At 46.3% G+C, this 22,873-nt stretch overlaps 1 protein-coding gene across 3 annotated transcripts in view; it reads right to left on the bottom strand.

The window, feature by feature from the left end:
- Glt8d2 (glycosyltransferase 8 domain containing 2) overlaps positions 1–22,873 on the bottom strand; it is a 33,188-nt gene that overhangs the window by 2,768 nt on the left and 7,547 nt on the right. For 2 of the 3 annotated variants that reach the window (XM_060377852.1, XM_060377853.1), the window contains exons 2-9: positions 17,345–17,391; positions 14,755–14,847; positions 9,983–10,096; positions 8,329–8,500; positions 5,637–5,754; positions 4,274–4,358; positions 3,324–3,436; positions 1,828–1,994 (exon numbers count right to left, since the gene is read on the bottom strand). In XM_060377852.1, coding sequence (XP_060233835.1) covers positions 1,828–1,994; positions 3,324–3,436; positions 4,274–4,358; positions 5,637–5,754; positions 8,329–8,500; positions 9,983–10,096; positions 14,755–14,847; positions 17,345–17,363 — 881 coding nt within the window. In that variant the 5' untranslated portion in view covers positions 17,364–17,391. The remainder of the gene's footprint in view (positions 1–1,827; positions 1,995–3,323; positions 3,437–4,273; positions 4,359–5,636; positions 5,755–8,328; positions 8,501–9,982; positions 10,097–14,754; positions 14,848–17,344; positions 17,392–22,873) is intronic. The other variant, XM_060377854.1, reaches the window with a different exon arrangement.

Below are 22,873 nucleotides of genomic sequence, written 5' to 3'. Positions count from 1 at the left end.
GGATAAGCTAGAGTCAAGCCTGCAGCCTTCACTTCCTGTCCGCTGGAATTGCAGGCATGCACCATCATGCCTACCTCCCAACAAAAATTGTCAAACTTCAAAATATAGAAAACCATGTGCTCCCATACATACCATGTAGAATCACAGTGCACAGTCTAGGTCACCTCCTACGACAAGGCAGAGAACCACACTCTCACTAACTTGTCACTAACTCAGGACTCTTTATGGTAGGCACAGAAAATAATTCCGATCCTGTGTTACTATAATTATGAACAAGTTCAATGTTACAATGGTATTAAGATACACAAATGAAGGGGCTGGACAGATGACTCAACAGCACACCGGTGCTCCTACAGAGGATTCCCAGCACCCAGACGGCAACTCTCAACTATTTGTGACTCCACTTCAAGGGATCCAACACCCTGTCTGGCCTCCCAAGAGTACCAAGCATGCATGGAGGAAGCAGGATACCATGCACATAAAATTAGATTTTTTTAAAGTGGGAGAAATATAAATATACTTCTTTAATGTAGAAAATATTCAAAATTTTTAATATATTAAAATACTATAATATAAAATATTAATGTCTGATAGGAAATACAATGATGTAATATTTGTATTAGTAAATTTTTGTTGCTCTATTTTAAAAATCTGGTTAACTAAAACTGAATTTCTAAGTCACTTACATAATATAGTGTCCTGCCTGCATGTACACCTGCTCACCAGCAGAGGGCACCAGATCTCACTATAGATGGTTGTGAGCCACCCTGTGGTTGCTGGGAATTAAATAGGAATCAGGACCTATTGGAAGAGGAGCCAGTGCCCTTAACCGCTGAGTCATCTCTCCAGCCCTTAGAATCCACTTTTAATGAAAGCACTTGGAAGAAAGCTCCTCGGTAAAGTACCTGTCTTGCAAGCATCTGAACCCAGAACCACAAAAACTCCCTGCTTGTAATTCCTGCACTTGGAAGGTGGAAACAGGAGGATGGTCAGCTGCCTGACCTAATTGCTGAGCTCCAGGCCAACAAGAGTCTCAAAAGGAGCTGGACAGTACTCTGGAGGATAAACCCTGGTTGTCTGATGGTCTCCACACAAATACCTGTGCCCACACCCATATGTACATGTGCAAACACATTAAAAATGAGCATAAAATAAAGTACCTCAAATAAAATGCTGGCTTCATGAAATTAGCCTTAAAAGTAGGTCTATGGTGGTGCATGCCTTTAGTCCCAGCACTCAGGGAGGCAGAGGCAGGTGGATAGCTGTGAGTTCGAGGCCAGCCTGGTCTATGAAGTGAGTCTAGGACAGCCAAGTCTACACAGAGAAACCCTGTCTCAAAAAAAAAAAAAAAAAAAGAGTCTGTGGCTGGGTGTGGTGGAGTACACCTTTAATCCCAGCATATTGGAGGCAAAAGCCAGCCTGGGTTCCTACAGTTCCAAGCCAGCAGGCTAGGGCTACATCATGAGACCCTGTCCCCACTAAAAAGTGGTCCTATGAAATAAACTCAGCTAGAATAAATGAAGATTTTTCAGTGGAAAAGATTCAAGTCACATTATTAAGGAGCAAATATTAGGAAAATGAAAGGGGACGAAACGAATCCCAGTCTCCCAACATCTCGATTCTTCAGATTTCTATCATCTGGGGAATGATTTCACCCAACTGCTCTTGGTCGAGAGATTTTATGACACTCTGACCTCAGATGTCTGGGGTTTTGTTTGTTTGTTCTTTGTTTTTGTTTTTGCTTTTTAACTCCTGAGCTATGTAAAGATTAGCTGACCATTTGTGTCCGGCTGGGAACAAGGGTGGCAGAAAAACCCAAACACATACTCCACGTTCTTTTGCATCCACTTTTCCAGCTGTTTGGTGATGCGTTGGTGTTTCCATTCGGTCATGTTGGCGACAATCACACCAGGATTGAACGAACAGGTGCTGGGGCTGATGCCAAGTTCCTTGATGGTCTTCTTCCGGTAGTCCAGATAGCCCATATATGTGTTCTACAAAAGAACAGGGTGGAATCTGCTCTTTCTGGAAAATGGTTATGTTCTCGAAGCTGTTGTGCAGTATCTCTGGGCTTCCTTCTGCCCCACTGGCAGCGTTCTACCTTGGTGTGTTCTGTTGTTTGAGACAGACTCTCACTATGTAGCTCTGGCTGTCCTGGAACTCACTGAGTAGACCAGGCTAGCCTCAAATTTACAGAGATCTGCCTCTCCCTCCCAAGTGCTGGGATTAAAAGTGTGCTCTCATGCCCAGCTTGTTTTTAAAAGTGTGTGTGTGTGTGTGCTCACACAAGTACTCATGCATGCCACAATGTATGTATAGAGGTCAAAGAAGAACTTAGGAAGTTGGTCCCTATGGGCTCCAGCCAGGCTTCCAGGGCAAGTGCCTTTACTGGCCTTTACTTACCACTCTCCATTGCTGGGTTTGCCTTTTTTTCAGCCTCTGAGTGTTGAGTGCCCTGCTCTTAGTCCTGGCACCTGTTGCTTGCTTTCTGACTCCACTGGCAGGCCCCCTGTGCCAGGACTCTGAATTCCTTCTGTCTGACAGCTCTGGCCTCTGGCCTTTCAACCGCACGTCTGCCTGGTCAGTGTTGCCTTTTTGATGTTTAAACAGCCCCAGCCGGCAAACTGTGCTGAGTCCTGTCTTGAAGCTGGCTCCTTGCCATGTCTGCCCCAGTAGATGTTTCTATTCTTGTTATTTAAGCGGAAGTACAGGCTCATTAGGGCATCCTCAGCTCTTCCTCATCCACATCTGTTGATAAACCTTGTGTGTCGCAGCTTCCCTGACAGCAGCTAGTCTCAGCAATACTCTAGCCTTCCCCTATCTGCCCACAGTGCTGCGCATTGCTCCCCTTTAAAATGATCACATTTTATCTTAGATGCATGAGTATTTTGCCTACATGTATGTATATGTACCATGTGTGTGCCTGCTGCCCAAGGAAGCCAGAAAGAGGGCATTGGGTCCTCTGGAACTGGAGTTACATATAGTATAGCATAGCATAACTTAGAGTAATGTAGCGTGTACATGTATGTGGTGATGAGCAACGTAACCACTATTGTTTTCAGAGCATCCCCCACACGTCGGACACTTCGCAGCATCCCAGTGCGGCTCACAAACACGACAGAACACTGTCCAGGTTTCAGATGAGGAAAGCGAAACTCCATATAGGTTGTAGAAGTTGGCCTGAGTGGCTGGAAGAAACAGAGCCCCATACCATCCCCATCTCCGGGCAGTTCCCCTGGCTTTGGAGGGGTGGGTTGTGATAATTTTGAGGGCCAAGGCCAAAGAAGAAGGGTAAAGGCAGGGTTCTATGCCAGCATGCCCACCTGAAGCCCCACAAGTCGGTTGATGTCTTGAGCAGAGGGCAAGTCACAGTCATCGGAGAAGGCCGCTGCGTGGCCCAGGGCCAAGGTGGTGTCATAGAGTTCCTGGATGTCGCCTGCATTTGGATGTAGCAGCAGTTAAAATGAAGCTAGGCAGAACCTTCGCTCAGTTTCTGACTTAAGAAAACCAGAGTGCATGGTTCCTCCTTTCCCTTAGCACGACAGTGCTCCTAAGAAGAGTTCATGCCTGTCAGGCTGTGGTGGTGCACGCCTTTAATCCCATCACTGGGGAGGTAGAGGCAGACAAATCTAGTCTACAAAGCAAGTTTCAGGATAGCCAGGGCTACACAGTTTCTCTCAAACGAACAACGAAGGCAGCTTATGCCTGTTGAGGGAGTCACTTGAAGTGTTCGCACAGGTGGTGATCAGGTGTGTGCTGTGCAGTCTCTGAGTGCTTATATTGCATGTGGAAGAGAACACAGCACGCACACATGCAGCCACGGCCATGCTAAGTGCTGGTGGTGATGCTCTCCTTCTGCGTGTTTTGGGAATGTAGAGAAGCTAGCAAGGTAATTACTGCACACTTGGCATAGGGAAGGGGTCCTCAGAAGCCACTGGATTGTCCAGGGAAACACCAAACCCTACTTAAAATACGCTGTTTTGTCTGTCTGTCTGTTTTGTTCTTTTTATTTTGGACAGAGTTTCTCTGTGTAGCTCTGGCTGTCCTGGAACTCAGAGAGATCCATCTGCCTCTGCCTCCCAAGTGCTAGGGTTCAAGGGGGCACCACCACTGCCCAGCCTCAAAAACCACCCAGCTTTACAATGCTGTATTCACTGTAGAGAGTATGTGAAGTCACTAGGCAACCAGCTACATGGAAAATGAAGAGAAAGAGTAAGTCATTCTACGTAGCAGCTGAGCCCTTCCAAGGGCTCTTGGCAGTCAGTGAGTGTACCTTGTACAATGACATCATCGTCCAAATAGATGACTTTCTCATGTTGATGGACAAGCAGAGGGAGATAAAACCGAACGAAGTTCAGCTGTCAAGACAAGAGCAAGAGTGGTGGGAAAGGTTGTGCGGCGTTGCAAGTCAGCTTTGGCTGAGCCCGTTTAGTGCCATGTGTGGAATGGAATAGAAGAGGCTAAAGTGATGCCTCACCTGGCTTCTTAGCACCTGATCCTCTGGGATTGGGGAGGAGACCAGCTGCCAAGAGAAGCTTTCCTCCATCGGGCCCCACTCAGAAGCAGTGCCCACTGTTCTTTCAGGGACAGCTACAGTGGGAGTCCCCAAAGCTCCCGGGGCAAGTTTTTAGGGTACAGACTTCTGCTTTCTCTATCTTCCATCAATTAGATAATTAATTAGCCTTAAGATGCACACACACACACACACACACACACACCCCAGCAACAAACCCAGCCTTTTAGCTTCTTGATACAGAAGACAGTCAGAGAAGCATGAGTTCATAGGATTTCCATCAGTGTTGTTCAGTTACCGTAACCCACTGACAGTAAGCAGCTGGAGTTAGGGAAGGACTGCACCACAGACTGAGGCTTTAGAAGTTAATTTGAAAGGATGGATTTACATAAACGCATACAAGAGGTGGCCAGTTTCTACAAACTTGCCATGAGAAGCTGCTCTTGGACTGGGAAGATGGTTCAACGGATAAGTATAAGGACCTGAGCTTGGATCCCCAGGACCACGTGAAAAGATGACTATAGCAGCACGCTTGTCTGAAACTCCACTGCTGGAGGAGACAGGTTGGAAAAAGGCTTGCTGGGACTCACTGACACATAGGCATATCACACACACACACACACACACACACACGACTGTTATTCATGAAGAAGAGAGACTCTGTGTTGGCATTCTTGCAAGGAAAGTGACCCCTAGAGCTAAGAAAAGAACTGGTGTCTCCTAAAACGTGCTGTGGCTGACACTGAGGCACATGGCTCTCACACTGCTGGCTTTCCTCGGCTTCCAGAAGACTCAGCTAACTAACAATTAAGCACAGAAGATACAAGAGCACAAGTCTTTTGCTGGCCTCGCTGCCTGGCTCACCTCCAGCCCCACCACAGCCATCTTCACACGTGCAAATGTAGCCTACACTCTAATGCTTCATTTCCTTCCAATAGCTTCATTATGCTCAGACAAACCATCTTAACTCCTTCCTGGAGCGGGCGGCTGCTGAGTTGTAAAGGAGCAGAGCTTTGTGGAGGCCTGGCCCACGTGACTGAAATGGCGTCTGTGTGCCCCAGAGGCTGGGGCTCCGCAGTGAATGTGGACTCAGACTCCCCGCGTGTGCACGACTCATACTCACAGGCTGGAGCAGCTCGGGCCTCGAGGAGTCTGGCCTGATCTTCCCCTTGAGGACTATAGGGTTGAACTCCACAATTCTGAAATTTATTTCTCTCAGTTTAGAATGTTCAATCCATTTTCTAAAGAGATAACAACAACAGAACCTGTAGTGCGCGTTTCGCACCTTCCCCCATTCACATGCCCCAGGCCTAGTCTGTTCTGGCCGTAGGAAGTTGAAGTAAGTGTACGTAAGCATAGCTTTCATGCTCTACGTCCTTCCAATGGCTTCCCTACCTGGTCTAAATTACAACATCCCCTTTCCCCAGCCCGACTCTCAGAACTCATTCTGCAGAGGGAACGAACAAGATAGTAATACCCAAGTGTGGCTCCACATCCAAAAATCCTCCCAGGGAACTAGAGCAACAAGACGCAGCACCCATGCTTGCTGGACTGGCTGCCGCACGCTGCTGCCAGCACTGGGTGGCACGCGCCGGTGCAGCCTCTGACAGTGTTTCCTCCTCCTCTGACTCCGAAGACGGTCTGTCTCTCAGTGCCTCTGCCCGTCTTCACCCTGTCTTCTTTCCTCCCCCCAGCAGCACTCAGTCTCACAGGATGTCTACCCTTCATCTGATTCATTCTGAGCCTCCAGTAGAAATAATCTCAAGACAAAGTTGGCAACAACCTAAGCCACATATGGCGACATTGGCTGTTGATTGCAAATTGGCAGCAAAGGGCTGGGGGTAGATAGCACAACGGTAGAGCTCTTGCCACTGTTGGCGGGGACGTGCTCGCTGTCACAGAGCATATTTGCTTGTGCTGATTTACTGAGATGTACCGTGAGTTCACACCTTCGACTTTTGTCTTCTGCTTCAATGAGAACAGGTTTCAAAATGTTTAGACTCTGGGGAGGAGGGGCCAACAGCCAAGAACGGGAGACGGCCCACTCTGTGACTGTGTTGCCATGTATTGCTGTGGGCTGTGTGACCTGGTTGGTTAGTTGGCTGGTCATTGGTTGGTTGGTTAGTTGGCTGGTTTGTGTATTGGGGAGAAGGTCTCACCATGCAGCTTAGCCCAGCCTCTAACTGGCCACCCTCCTTCCTTCCCCAGCTGCTCCAGTGTTAGTACAGGTGCTGGCTCTTGGAGGTGGTCTTCTTAGAGTCAGGATGGACCTTGGTGTCTGTTCATATTGTATTCTCATTTTTCCAATAGGCTTAAATTTTAAGAAAATTTGAGAATCTAAGCATTGCAACAATTCTTCATTGTAAGCCATTCTTTTGCTGTTGTTTTGTTTTTGAGATGGGGTATCTCTGTGTAACTGCCCTGGCTGTCCTGGAACTCTCTTTGTAGCCCAGGCTGGCCTCAAACTCACAGAGACTGGGTTGCCTCTGCTCCCCAAGCGCCGGAATTAAAGGCTGTAAGTCATACTTTTTGCTAATGTATTTTATAACTAACACCATTCGCTGCTCTTCACTATGCAGACATTCTTGTGTTACGCAGGCAAGACCGTCAGCTTTCTTCCCAATTCCTGAGCTCATGGAGGTATTGCCCAGACCAAGTTTACACACTTTTCCTGCATTTCTAAAACAATTTAAATTTTGATTTTCTGTTGATTTCTTCTTACTCTAACTCCAATTCATTTTTAACATTATAGGCAAAATTATGATAATAATCTCAGGAGGCAGAGGCAGGCAGATGTCTGTGAGTTCAAGGCCAGCCTGGTTTACAAACTGAGTCCAGCACAGCCAGGGCTTGTTATACAGAGAAACCCTGTCTCAAAAAACAAACAGCAACAACAACAACAACAAAAAAAAAAAAAAAAGAGGGAAATGGCTCAGCCTTAAAGAGCACTGGCTGCTGGGCTAGATTCTAACATTATATCCTTACAGAGGGAGGAGAGAGCTGAGTGCCCGAGGCTGACCTCTGAGGTTCATGCACATGTTGATGATGATGCCTTGTGCACATGCGTGCACACGCTGATTAAATAAGTGTTTTTTAAAAAGCTAGCTAGAATTCTAGATAATAAAGCATGGCTTAGTGATCCTTGGTCTTTACTGCGAGAGGATTTAGTTGGGTCACTTTGGTGAGTATTCCATGATCAAGTTCTCAGAGAGGAATCCTGTAATCTCTGGTTTGTTAGCAAATTCTACCTCCTCCCCGTGGTCCTACACTGATTAGGCCCTAAAACAATGTGTGCATGTGATGTAGTCTGTTGTTAAGGGTTCAGAAATTGAAGAATTCAGTGGAAATCCTGGTGGGATCTGGATAGAAGAAATACGGGACAAATTCTGAAGGACACGGTCCAATCCAAAACTAAGTTGTGAGAGAATGGAATGGAATGCTAATTAGAGGCCAAGGTTTAGCTGGGTTAATAATCGCGTTCAGCTGATGGTATAGACAGCTGACTGATGACCTGGGTTCAAGTCTCAGCACCCACACAGCATCTCACAACTGAATGTAACTCCAGTTCCAGGAGAATCCAACACTCTCACACAGACATACAGCAGGCCAACCTGCATCAACACACATAAAATAAAAATAATTAATTAATTTTAAAAAGAAAAGAAATAAAAAGAACAAATGTTTCCCCTTCTTTGCTGGGAAAAGAAGAGGTAGAAGGGAGGAGGAGGAGGAAGAGAAAAGGAAAGGGTACCCACCTAAAGAAAAAAAAGATTAAAAGAAAACAGAACATTCCAAAACCACAGTATCCAAACTACCGTATTCGAGACAGAGTGTTCCGTAGTCCGACTACATAGAACACAATGTTGGCATCGGTGTTGCTGTAGATGCTGTTGATGGCAGCCATGGCTGCACCCATCCTCCCCGCGGCCGCGCAGATCACCACTGGAATCTCCTCTTCCGTGTCCTCGGGGGACTCTGCGTCGTCATCTGGGAACATCAAAACAGTGACTCAGCGCAAGGCACTTCACGGGACAGCAGTCAAGTCCGCAGTGCTGGGGAAGACTGTTCTCCCACCTCCCGTCTCTATCCCGTGTGTGGAAACTTCAGTGGCCACAAGGCCAGCCACTAAAACTACTCCTTTCCAGATTCCCTGGCTGCAAAAATGTGATCAAGTTGAACAAATGGGATGTTGTTTTAAGTAATGTGTGCAGCCCAGAGTAATGCTAACTGCCTCCCTTTGCCAGCCTCCTCCCTCCCCTGGAACGCTGGCATGACGCTAAGAGGCAGAGAGCCTTCCTCGGTTGATACCTAAGACCCCAGAACAGTAACGGAGCAGGATTTTGCCCTGAGGGCTGTGGAATGCATACATCAGATCTTCATGTGAAGGCAGGGTGAAGATCTAAGTCCCTGTTGTTTTGGGACTCTTTTTCAGAAGCCAGTCTCCAGCCTTGCTCACATACAGCTGAAATACACAAAGCTGCAGAGCCTCCCGGCCAGCCTAACTCCCAAGTCAGACTTTGTCCAGCCTGTGCTGCTATGGTTTTTCTGTTGCTCTCCATTCCTTAGTCAAGCTTCTCAAATATTAGCAGCAAGAGAAAGGACTGACAAAAGGGCGTGGCTAGTACTCATGATGGATAACTGACCATTCCTCAGTGTAGGAAGAGACGAAACAGGATTTTGTATGACTTAGTAAACATTAAATGGCCTCTCTGTTTCTTTATATATCTCTTTCTATCCACTTCTGCTACTAGAAAAAGTTTTTTTCATAATATATTTCCCGAGTTGAGAGACTCTCACAATATAGCTTGAAGGGGGAAAAAGAATAGTAAATTCTTTGCTGGGTGTGGAGGAATGTGTGGAGGCAGACCTAGGTGGATCTTTGTGAATTTGGGGCAGTTTGGGCCAGCCAGGGCTGCATAGTGAGGCCCATGGAGAATAAATAAATAAATAAAAAACTATTTCTGATCTTTGATCCCAATGTAACACATACATAACCACAAATTATCTGTGTCTATTTATAAAATTATAAGTGGTTTAAATTTGTTTCTTAATTTTTTCAGATTCACTAAGTAACCACGAATTAATTTTTTTATAAACAAATAATGTGGGCGGGGGGGGGGAGACAGCATTTCATAGAGCCCAGGTCAGCCTTGAATTCCTGGTCCTCTTGCCCTCATTTCCCAAGTGATTAGATCACTGCCTCCGGTTTAAAAAAGAAAAACCCAAAGTGACCTGTTTTACAGAGTGTTCGTTTAGGGGCAGCTGCCACCCGCAGCCAGTGAGGCGATCTGATAGACATGCAGGCTCGGCTGTGCCGGTTCACCGCCGGGTGGTCTGGAGCCATACCAAACACCCTGTGATTTCCCCCCACCAGGCGCACGCGCTCTTCACACGTGCTGTTCCTGGTGTCTGGGATCACTCTATTCTTCGTGGCGAACGCTCATATGTCCACCCCAGCTGCGTACTGACATCTGCCACGTAGGAGGCCTGCAACAGCTCCCCAGCACACAGAGTCTTGGGCGCCTGCTGTGGCTGCATTTGTCGGCTGCACTGTTCGGTTTCCTTTCCTGTTGCGGGGGAGCACTGCGAAGGCAAAGATGGCGTGCTTGTCTCTGTCCTAAGGAACAGATGCTCTCGTCATCTATCCCTATTTCTGCAACTGAAGAGTCATTTTTGTGGCTGATTCTCCATCGGACTGTGAGGTTGCTGATTCACCCTGCTGAGCCTGACTCCTTGGAAGTGTGTAGTGAAAAGTTTGCTGAAAAGAACTGAGCTGAGTCTTGGAGTGGCCCTGGAGAACAGAGCCCTCCTGGATATCTGTAGGGACAGGAAGATGGAAGAGTGGAAAAGCAGGGGTAGTGACTGGGATGGACATCTGTCTGTCTCTGACTCTTGAGGGCTAGGATTAAAAGTACATGCCGGTCGGAGGGAGAGAGGCTCAACTTTCCTGAGAAGGGGAAAGGGGGAAGAGGGGAAAAAAAGAAGGTGCTGGAGAGATGGCTCAGTGGTTAAGAGCACTGACTGCTTTTTCCAGAGGTCCTGAGTTCAATTCCCATCACCCACACGGCAGCTCACAACCATCTACAATGTGATCTGACACCCTCTTCTGGTGTGTGTAAAGACAGAACACTCATAATGAATAAATATTTTTAAAAAGTGCACAACTCTATATCTGGCTAAAATCAATGATGTTTAAATAATAAAAATCAATACAGACTTCATGGAAACTTCCGGCCAAAATAGAAAGGAATCTATTACCTATTTTTGCAAACTTGGGCACACCCACTCCAAAGGTTGGTCTATGTCTTAGTGTGGCTGTGCTAGGCTTTCCCTTGTGTGAGTTCTAAAGGACATGCAGATGTTTGACACGTGTGTGAACACAGGGATGTATGTAATCCTGCATGCACAGGCCAGGTCTTCCTCTACAGCTCTTCAAGCTACTGCTTTGAGGCACAGGCTCTCGCTGAACTGGAGGCTCTCCATTTTGGTTAAGCTGGCTGGGCAGAGCGCTCTCAAGAACTGTCTGTCTCTGCCCCTTCAGCACCTGGGTCACTGGCTTTTCTGTGATGCCAGGGATTCAAGCTCTGGCTCTCATGCTCACAGAGTCTGGTGTTTCAATGAGATGGTCCCCACAGGCTCATATATTTGTGCCTTTTTTTTTTTTTTTTGAGACAGGGTTTCTCTGTGTAGCCTGGAACTTGCTCTGTAGAACAGGCTGGCCCTGCACTTACACAGATCTGCCTGCCTCTGCCTCTCAAGTGCTAGAATTCAAGGCACACACCACCACCACCACCACCTGGCTGGCTGTATATCTGAATGAATGTTTGGTTTCCAATTGGTGGACTGCTTAGGAAGGATTAGGTGGTGAAGCCTTGTTGGAGGAGGTGTGTCCCCTGCGGTGGGCTTTGAGGTTTCAAAAGCCCATGCCAGGTCCAGCCTCTCTCTGCCTCCACTGGGTTAATAAAATGTAAACTCTCAGCTACTGCTCCAGTGCCAAGCTGCCTGCCTCACGATCCCACCATGATCATGGAAACTGTAGACAATCCCTCAATTAAATGCTTCTTTTTATAAGCTGCTTTGGTCGTGGTGTCTCTTTAGAGCAATAGAACAGTAACTAAGACACAGAGCAAGCACTCTTTCCCACTGAGCCATCTCTCTAGCTCTCAGGTATTGATTTTAAAACCAAAATGCAATCATACTTTTTAGTAACTTGTTTTTCTACTCAGTGTACATGGGACTCTCCTTGTCAAAACTCTGTTCTTTTTTAATGGTCCTTCAACATCACAATTCCTTTTTTTATTTGAACACTGGGTAGTAAGTATAACAGGGTGGGATTGATCCATTCATAACATCCAAATGCTTTGTTATTACGCATGGCTGATTAATCCATCAGGACATGCATTCCCCTGAAGTTGTTTACAGCTGTTATAAGACTTACTCACTGGGATGAGCTAAATGAATCTGTTGGTTCACAAACACAGTGAAGTAGGAGGAACAACACTACAGAAGTTCTTCATACCCATCTATGGTGTTCTGAATAGGAATAACACTTATAGGCTCTTGGATTTGAGTGCTTGGTCATTAGAGAGTGGCACTACTTGGGAAGAATTAGGAGGCGTGGCTTTGTTGGAGTAGGTGTGGCCTTGGAGGAAGTGTGTCACTGGGGCTTTCGAAACCATAAACCCTAAGCCAGGCCCAGTGTCTCTCTTCCTGCTGCCTACAGATATGGAGGTAGAATCTCAGCTACTTTTCCAGCACCATGTCTGCCTGAATGCTGCCTGGCTCCCGCCCTGATGATAATCATGCACTCTGTGGTCTCGGTCTACCTCCTCTGAGTTAACATATGCTTTTGAGGTCATCCATGTTTTACCTTCATTAGAAGCGTGTTCCTTTTTCACTGCTGAACAATAAAAACTCCAGGTGTGGGTATACATTTTTTTTTCCCACTCACTATCTGATGTACTTGTGGATTGTCTCTGGTCTAGGCTACAGTCTGAGCCCTGGGAGCAGCTACATAGATGTTCTTGTGCAAAAGTCACTTTCTTTCCAGACTCTCTACCACCACCACCTTTTTGTTTGTTTTTTTGTTTCTTTGTTGAGACCAGGTTTCTCTGTGTAATAGTCCTGGCTGTCCTAGACTCCCTTTTTAGTCTAGGCTGGCCTCAAACTCACAGAGATCTGCCTGTCTCTGCCTCCCGAGTGCTGGGATTACAGGTGTGTGCCACAGCACATGACTCCAGACAGTCGTGATCACATCATGCATATTTTAAATACATTTTAAGTAGCATATAAGTAACCTAGGTAACCAGATAAAAAAAAATACCCCCTTTGTAGGAACAGAGGTGGTTTTGCTCACTAAAGTCTCCAGGTCCTAGGTATTTGTCTTTGAAAACAGAAATGTGAACCAGCTTTGGGGCACAAACTTGTAATCCTACTGCTTGAGAGATGGAGGCAGAAGGATCAGGAATTTAAGGCCATGCTCAGTGACATAGCAAGTCTGAGGCCAGCTTGTGATGTGTAATGCATTCTTCCAAAAAAATTAGATTAAAATTTAAAACATGTGGAATAAAAATATCTAACATGATAAAATAGTAACTGCTTTTGCCTTGGCTGAATATCTATACATAAGATTTTCCTATAGTTTTCAGAAGTAGAACATAGATCTCTTGGAGTAATATGAAAATATTTAAAGTGTAAATGATACAACTAACAGTTCTTAATTTTTGTAGGGTTGATTGTGGGTGTATTTTGGGTTTGTGAGGGCACCTCAGTACATTCACCTCTGAGGAGGGAAATAGGGTTTTTGATGCAGCCTGGTGAGGCCAGAGGGCCAATTAAAGGTCATGTGTGTGTCTGTGTCTGTGGGAGTCTGTGTCCATGAGTGTAGGAGCTGGTGGAGGCTGAGAGGCCTCAGCTCCGCTGGAGCGGGAGCCACAGGTGGTGGTGAGCTGCTTGCCGTAGGTGCTGGGAGCCATCATCTTCTGTAAAGGTGGCAGTTCTCTCTCCAGCCCTCTGGGAGCCATTTCTAAGTTGGGAGCTGGTTAAGTACTAATGGAAATGGATCAGCAAGAAGAGATGGGAAGAGGCAATTCTCAAAGACAAACTGTGGAGAGGCTCTAAAGGGACAAGGTGCAGAGCAGTCCCTGGGGATGGGAGGTGGTCTGAGAACCAAGAGCCCCTAGCACCAACTTGGAGCTACAAGAAATGCAGATACCCAGGCCCCATACTATCTGTGATGCTAACCTCGCAGGTGGTGTAAGACCTGGGGTCTCACAGCTCAGGAGTTCAATTGCGCCCTTCCCAGAAACTCCCCCAGACCAAAACCTGTTGCAAAAGCAAGAGGTTTATTAACCATTGTACAACGGGGTCACCCTTGCTGGTCAGCAAAGAGTGGCACCAGGAGACAAAGGCCTTTAGGTTTTTAAAAGAAAAATTGCGGGAGATTTGAAGTTTTAGTTTTGGCAATTTAGGATTGGATAAGGAAGCTATAAAGTAAGATAATTGGTTAGTCTTAGGTGCTCAAGCTTGGCCAGTCCTGCCAAGTGTGGATGCAGCTTCACTTTAAGGTGGGGGTGGTTAGCTCATCCTTGAAGATTAGGGCTTCGGGCTCTTGGCTGGAGGTCAAAAGCTACTCAGAAGAAGTCTAGGTTTGTTGCTAAGAAACGCTATCTCAAGGACAAGGGTCTGGTCATTCTTTTGCTGAGTGAAGGTCATTGCTTGCTTGCCCTTTTTTTATATCTGTCCTCACAGATAGGGTCACATTCCTTCACTCTCTGGAAAGGTACTAAGAGGCTTTAGCTTAACCTGGAGCTAAAACTCAAAACTATAGGCTTTAGAGGACATATAGGTTACAAAGTTAGCCTAACTCTTTCAGTGGAATCTAGTGATGCGGTTTTATTGTTTGCAACTTTGTAACTCAGATTGGCCCTGAACTCACTATGTAGCCCAGGGTAACCTCAAATGCACAATCCTCCCTCCTCAACCTCCAGGTGCTGGGCTCACAAGTGTGTGTAGCCCAGGTGTGTTTTAACAGGCTCTCCATGTGACTTTTCCATGTGGTATGGTTTGAGCAGCATCAGTCATTCCGGAGCGTGACCCGACTGCTGCCCTAGGGAAGGTAGTCTATCAGCTGGCCCATAAGGGTTATGTCATTTGCCCCTGAACCCAATGGCAGAACCAATGGAAAACACTGAAACCACCTTCTTAGGTGTCTTGTCCTGTCAGCCTCCAGGCTTGCTCACCTGCTTCGTTCTTGAGTGTGGCCCCCTTGCGCACTTTCTTATACAGAATCCCACAAAGGGTCAGGACCAGAAGAAAGAGCAGCACTTGATTAACTGAAATGAAGAGGGACGCACATCAGTGTTTGATCAGTCAACCTCAGAGCACTGAAATCAGTGTGTCATAGAGAGAGCAGTCAGAGAGGGCAGGGCAGCGTGCGGCCTCGCGCTGAGCGCAGAGCACCCTGGTGCGCTGCGGTCAGACTCCTCAGAGCGCAGGGTGCTAAACCCAGGCTGTCTGATAGCAGAGGCCTCAGTCTCAGCCAGGAGGCTGCCTTGCATGAATATCTCATCCATCTCAGAAACAACATCATTTCTAGAGTGCTTTGGATGAGCTACGGCTGATTCTGAACAGGCGTAAAGTTGCAGAACCCAGTAGCAATTCAGTTGATTCAGATGCGGGTAGAGGGTGCGCAGAGAGCCCTGGCTCCAGATGAGGACCGCTGCTTGGAGATCTCAGTCTCCATCCATTCCACACCAGAGATGCTCGCTCTTGGGATTTCCCAAGGATACCACGATGGTGCACGGCAGGGTTTTTTTGAGTACAGAACATACCTTGCTGGTTGTCTGTAAAATGACCGGGGACATTTGTGCTCACAGAGTTCAGCGATATCAAACCATGTGAGAAAAGGCCAATCTCTGATTTCAACGTTGCGGGCAAGCAACAGAAGCCGCTCATTCTGACCGTTCCTCCAGTTGAGTATATTTTACATCGCCTTCTTTTTGTGGCAGGAGATAGATATTTCTTCCATTTCCAGAAAGAGCAGAAACTCTTGCTTTAGATGATAATCATAACCCTCCCCCCTTTTTGAGACAGGGACTCTCTGTGTAGCCTTGGCTGTCCTGGACTCACTTTCTAGAGCAGGCTGACCTTGAACTCACAGAAACGTGCCTGCCTCTGCCTCCCTGAGTGCTGGGATTACAGGCCTGCACCCAGCTGATGAATAGAAACTTTACGTTATAAAATATGCATACAAATATTAAGCATGGAGAGGAATGTGAAAGAGAGAAGGACCACAAACGGCGAAAAACTGGGGCGATGTGACTTTGCCATAGGGTACTCACAGCGGGAAGTGGGAACACGCTGGGAGAGGCAGGTGTGTAACACCAGGCAGAGGCAGGAGAATCCCTGGGAGCCTAGGCCCGCCTGAGCTACATTGTAACTCTTGTGGGGAGGGAAGGAGGAGGGCTATACAGCCAGATTCAAACCTTATTTTCACCCCCTCCTAGCTTTGGGAACTTGGACCATTATTTAACTTCCATGGGCCTCTGCGGGCTTCTCTGATACAAATAAAAATAATAAAAATTTAAATGATTTTTCTAAAGATAATTATTGGCTTTATGCTAGCTTATTTTTTGACCACCAGGCTTTTGGGTTCATATTTGTAAAGGAAAGAGTGTCTTAGACTCCTCCCCAAACTACACCCTGTGTCTCCAGGGTTCAGGCTCGCTGAGGTCCAGTTTCCAGCTCTCCCGCCGCCCTTTGGGGAAGATCCAGGCCTGGGGAGCTCCAGAGCAGAAAGAGGGAACGGCTCCGTAGGTCTCAGGAACTCCGATTACTGCTGAGCTGCTACCACTCTCTCCGAGGCGGCCCAACGCCTGACCCTTCCTACCGTGGCTGTTCCCACTGACAAAAAGTTGCCAGAAAAAAAGAACTTTTAGGTTAAGTATCTCCCATGCAATGTTTGGAACATACACTAAAAATAGTTCCTCGGGGCTGGAGAGATGGCTCAGAGGTTAAGAGCACCACCGGCTGCTGGTCCAAGGTTCTAAGTTCAATTCCCAGCAAACACATGGGGGCTCACAACACTATACATAATAAATAAATTTTTAAAATAATTCCTCAGTTATAATGAAGTTCAAATTTAAATAGATGTCTTTCATTTTCATTTAAATTAGGCAACTCTAAGAATAACAGAATTTACTATTTACATACTGTGTTTTTCTTCTAATGAATAATGTTCTAGTCTAAAATCACGAGAGAATACAGGTGTTTGAAAGGTCTGAAGATTTGATGTGAACCTTTAAGAACAAGAATAGAATCTTACAAATGCTTAGGCATGACTAAGAATACTTAAGAGTGAGGAGATGACTGTAACCATGTTTTATAATTTTTTTTGATCCTTGATAATATATGACTGGTATAGGTCCATTTCTAACCAAGATCTCAGCAACATTCCACAGGGATCATCCTCAAATGATGCTAAAAATCTGCTTGTGGAAGCTGGAGGTGTTACATACCTTTAGTCCCAGCACTCAGGAGATAGAGGAGGTCGGATCCCTATTAGTTCACAGCCAGCCTGGTCTACAGATCCAGTTCAAGGAGAGCCAGGGCTAAACAGAGAAGCCCTGACTCAAAAAAAAAAACAACCAGCCAACCAACCAACCAAACAAACAAACAAAAAACTGATTGTGGGAAAATGATCTATGAAAACCACACACGCACACACACATACACACACACACACAGGTGCACAGAAAAAGAGAGCGAACTCATCAAAATCTCCCCCAAAACCTCTTTCTTCATAGTTATTTTCATAAGTTCAATTCTTACTTTTTCGTAGGAGAGCCATGTGTGTCTACCTGGAGAGCAACCAGGACCTGTGGATTAAAAAGTAAAATGTCATAAAAAAAAAAAATTCAGGGCCAAAGATATCAAGTGCTAAGGACTGAATCTCCTCTGCAAATCTGGTGTCTTGTGCCACGTGTCTCACCCATTACTGTTCTGGATGGAGAATTTCGGGAAGAAAATAAATATTTCCTGAATGTTGTCTTAGTTTCTTCTTGCTGTAAAGGAATGCCCCCACAAAAGCAACTGCAGAGAGAAAGGACTTATTTTAGCTCACAGCTCAAGAGTGCAGTCCACCAGGGTCAGGAGGTCAAGGCAGCAGGAGCTTGAGGCGGGTGGTCACATCACATCCACCATCAGGAAGCCGAGAGTGGGGAATACTTATGCAGCTCACCTTGTCTGTTCACACAGGCCAAGAGCCTAGCCCAGGGAATGGTGCTACCACAGAGGCAGGTCTTCCCAGCACTGCTGACTTAATTGAGATACTCCACAGGTATGCTCATAGGCCCGTTTCCCACGTGGTTCGGATGCATTAAGCTGACAATGAGATAACCATTACACGTGTACAGTGGGCTGGAGAGATGGCTCAGAGGTTAAGAGCACCGGCTGCTCTTCCAGAGGTCCTGAGTTTGAGACCCCTCAACCGCACGGTAGCTCACAGCCATCTATAATGAGACCTGGTGCCCTCTTCTGGGGTGCGGGTGTATATGCAGGCAGAACACTGTGTACATAATAAATAAATAAATAAATCCTTAAAAAAAAGTTTTTCCAGCTGAATAAATGGGTCCAAATAGATAATAATTTCTCTTCAGTTTTTTTGTCCCTCTCCAGAAGGAGCCCCATTATCTAGCAGGGTAAATGGGACCACATAAACGTGTCATTTAAGGAAACCTCTTTGACCTATAATACATACCCTATGTTTGCCTTCTTTTCTTTAGAAGGAAGTGTTTCCATTGTCTGGATTCCCTGGTGGAAACAGACTGTCCTTGAGTGGGTGAACTTTACACCCAATCCAATCATTTGCTCATTACTAAAAACCCAGCATCTGATGTGGTAGGGATACGCTGATGAACAAGATGGCCCAGGTCTCCATCCTCATGGAGCCCTCACACCTGTATGAAAACACAGCAGAGCTAGGTCTGCTGTAATTCCAGCACTCGGGGAGGCAGAGGCAGGCAGATCTCTGTGACCAGCCTGGTCTACAAAGCAAGTCCAGAAGAGCTAAGGCTACATGGAGAAACCCCGTCTCGAAACCAACAATAAAAAGACACAGCAGAATGAAATGGTTAGAGAAAGTGCTGAGAAAGGAATAGCAGAGGCTCCAAGACAAAGATTAACTAGAGTGGGAACTGCAACAGGAAGGAGGCTCCGTGGAGATCACTCTGAGGGAAAGGCACTTTTGGGAAGGATGAGCGGGAGTCAGGCAAAAGGGGAGCGTGTGAAGAGCATACGGCACAGAGGGAAGAGAGCGTGGGAAGAGCATACCGCACAGAGGGAAGAGAGTGTGGGAAGAGCATACCGCACAGAGGGAAGCAGAGGTGCAAGCAAGGCCCTGTGGCTGTAAAGCGCTCCAAGTGCTCTGGGAACCGCAAGGTCAGTGTGGATGCACCACAGGGGACTAAGGGAGGATTGGGAGGACGAGGCTGAAGAGGGACAAGGGACAGACACAGTGGTGCTGGCATTGAACCTTCTCCATCAGTCTTTGACCACATTAAAGCCCCAAACAGCAGCTTCACACGTTCCCAGGAGCGCTGGAGAGATGGCCTGTGGGTTAGAGTGCTTGCTCTACAAGCATGAGGCTGTGAGTTCACCTTCTCAGCACCCACTCGCCCGGCTGTACATGCCTGTAGTCCTTGCTGGGAGGCAGAGACGGGCATACAGAAGCCCACCGGCTAGCCAGCCTATTTGGAACACCAGGGGAAACTGAGGCCAAGTCCAGAGATCCTGAAGCAAGTTCCTCCCTGGGCACCTCTACCTAAGCCAGTAACTTTGCCCTTTGCTCCTAAGCTGCTCAAACAAGGCCCAGTTTCTTTCTTTCTTTCTTTCTTTCTTTTTTTTTTTTTTTTTTTTTTTTTTTTTTTTGAGACAGGCGCTCATCATACAACTCCGGCTGCCCTGAAATTCACTATGTGGACCAGGCTGGCTTTGAACTCACAGAGATCTGCCTCCTGAGTGTTGGGATTACAGGTGTGTGCTACTATGCCTGGCTACGTTCAATTACTTGCAAAGAAATATATTTTTATAGTGTGTGTATGTAGGTGGGGGTGGGGAAGGTCATTTGGGTCCATGGCCTCCTTCAAGTCTTAAAATTCTTTTCAAGCGGAAACACCACTCTTTATTCTTTAAGCGGGAAAATGTGGCTCAGAGATCCCAGGACATGCCACATCCTGCCTTTGGCATTCTCCCCACCATGTTTCTGTTCCAGATTTCCGGGATTTCTTGCTGTGTTTGTTGTCTTCCTCCTCCAGTCAAATGTCAAAAGTCACACAATCGGTCAGTGGTAGAACAGGTATTGGCCATTAAAGCTTCAAAATGCACTAACCACAAAGTTCTGGAACTCTCTCTAGGGGCCATTTGGATGCCACCAGGGGCCAGTGAGTCTGGTGATGGAGTTTACTGTGCGGGCGCTCACTGCACACACATATGAGCTAGGTCACTGTGACACTGAGACTCCACGGTCACTGTCATGTACTGCTCGTCTGCAGAAGGGCTTGTCTTCCCCTCCCAGGCTGCGACTCTGCAAACTCCGTAGATGAAACTGCAACTGCAGAGAATTAGCACTACCAGCAAGGCACAACAGGGAGTGAGGAGGAGGAGGGACGCTCCTGAAGCAGAGTAGGGTAGGACGCCTAAGCCACGCGGCGTCTCCTTGAGGAGCAGAGCATCCCCACAGGAAGTCTGCTTTCTACAAAGCAGGTGCAATGTGTCTTTGCAATAGTGCTTGCCTAGCTTGTGTCTGTGGCACTGGGGAGGTTGGGGCTCGCTCCAACCGTCCCCTCCGCTCCCTCTTACAATTTCATCACCTCTCTGGTAACTCAGCTTCACGGGCTCCAATTCCCAGTGGCAAATACAACAGAAACTTCTGTAGTCATAGGACCAAATAGAGATAATTCTCCAATATGGCCAGCATGCTGCTAAGTTAGAAGGGAGTTTTGCATTCAGATGAAACAAGGTTCAAATACACCACACACAAGACCTCTGCCCCAGGAGAGCTAAAATACCTCACCTACGCAGTGCCTACGGCATAACTTTGCAACTGCCATGCTTGATAACTAATTTAAGAAAAAATAAACCTCAACAATTTAGTGAGAGATTGTTGGGGAACAAGAAATTCATAGTCTTAAAGTATCATTCTAAGGTTAGTTATTGATTGCAAAAGGGATTTCCCAAGAATTGGAATGGAAAATCCCATCTCAACAAAGTGAACAAACAGCATCATTAACAGCAGAAAAAGCAAAAACAAAAAAACAAAAACAAAAGCCCAACAACCAAACAACGGAACTCTGTGTCTCAGGATGTGAGGAACACCAGGATATTTTCTCCAAGGTACACCATTTCATCTGTTCTGTCAAGAACAGGGCACAGCCAAGTCCAAATTGTGCGACCCTCTGAACCACCTGGGTGTCTTTGAATACGTGGCTGTCTTTAAAGAAAACTAAAGGCTGACTGCTGTCCAGTGAGCACAATATGCTCGACAAATTGTTTCCTAAATACTTAGGTTTCAGTCTGATGACTGGCCTGTTGTCGTCTTTGGTCGGAGAAGCTTCTTGCAGCGAGGAACAGCCGGACTCACAATACGTCAAAGCACTCAGCAACTGCTGAGAACTCAGTCATCAATGGGACACTTATATAACCTGCTCCAAGCTCAAGAAACTTCATGGGAGTGGGGTGGGAAGAACCTAGAGCCGAAGGAAGGAACGGAGAATTTCGGAGCTCTGTCTTCCAGGCAGCATGTGACCTTTACCCTCTTGAACTCACAGCAACTGTGACTAGCTGTATAAGACCTGCACAAGACTGGTTCCATCAACATTCTGGCCTAGACAGGAGAGGGGATCAGAAAGTCTTACCACTCCCTTAGGGTTTATAGACAAGGAGTAGATGGAGAGGGAGCAAGAAAAGGTTAAAAAAAAAAAAATCTTGAGGGTGTAGAGAGCACTCAGTGATTAAGATTAGACCAAATCCAAGTTCGGTCCCTAATACCCATGTTGGGCAGCACAACTGCCTGTAGCTCTGGCCCAGGAAATCCGAAGCCTCTGGCCTCCTGCACTCACAGGCTTATCCTCCCAACCCCCATCCAACCCACAAACATATAATTAAATAAAAATACTGGAACATCTCTAGAGGCTTGACAATGAGACTAAATGAATGGCTCTTGATTGCATATTTAAAACCAGCAATAAAATGTATTATTGGAAAAGGTAAGGAAATACCATTGCATCAATGTTACATTTCCTTAGTGGACTGTTGGTACAATGTTCTTTTGGAATGTATACACTTTACCCTTGTTCATTCAAATGCTGATTTCTCCCCCCCCCCCACTCTCTGGTTTCAATCCGGACATTGCATTGTGATACTTATTCTAAGCATCCTGTCTCAACTGTGTGTAAACAGGCCAAAATAAAGCAACTAGCTACAATGTTGTGCAATGGGATGAGCCAGAGGGCAGGAAATGAGTGGGAGGAGAAAGCGAGAAGACAGCTAGGAGAGCAGAGTGGGAGGACAGATTTTGGAACTACATGGAGCATGAACCAGACCTAAGATTTCACAAAAAGCAAGTATAATGTGGGAAATCTAAATGTTAGGAAACTATGAGGGCTTGGAGGTTTAGGAAGGAGTAACTATTGCCCAGCATTGTGTTCTAGGTTAACTAAAGAAATCCTAGTATCTGTGTGGTGATTTGGTTATACAGCTGTTTAGGACTAACAGCAGTATAACCAGAAGATATATTAATAGAAAATATTAATCACCACTTGCAACAGTGGATGAAGTATGTGGTTACATCGGAATATAACTATGAACCATGTATCTATGGGTGGAGGGATAGGATGCTAAGAGAAAGGAAGAGATAAAGACAAGCAATTGTGACATGGCACTAATGACTAGTTGAGTCAGTAAGTGTGCCCTATACTCTTCCACAAGACCTTCACAAATGACACTTGTACCTAAGCAAGCACATCACGCTAACAAGCTTTGTGAGGATTGAATACAACAACCACAGAACACTCTCTAGTGGCAACAACGGCACATATGAGGCACCGACTGTGTGTTTCTAGGAAAATCACTTGGCCTGTCTTGAGCCCCACCGTGACAAGTAAAATAGACACCTCTATTAGTTTTAACATTTTAGAACTTTATATGAATCTTCAAGTAAATCGTTTGAGCTCAAAAGACTCAATTGTGTCAAGCCAAAGGGATCTGCAGACTCAGCGTACACACGAACAAAACCCCAGTTTCCAAATGAAAAGAAAAATTTATCCTAAAATTCACACAGAAGTCCAGGTGCTCCATGTAGCC

This window comes from Meriones unguiculatus, chromosome 2, assembly GCF_030254825.1.
Source record: "Meriones unguiculatus strain TT.TT164.6M chromosome 2, Bangor_MerUng_6.1, whole genome shotgun sequence".
NCBI classification, from domain to species: Eukaryota; Metazoa; Chordata; class Mammalia; order Rodentia; family Muridae; genus Meriones; species Meriones unguiculatus.
Note: the sequence above shows the minus strand (reverse complement) of the source record. Positions and strands in the feature narration are given on the sequence as shown.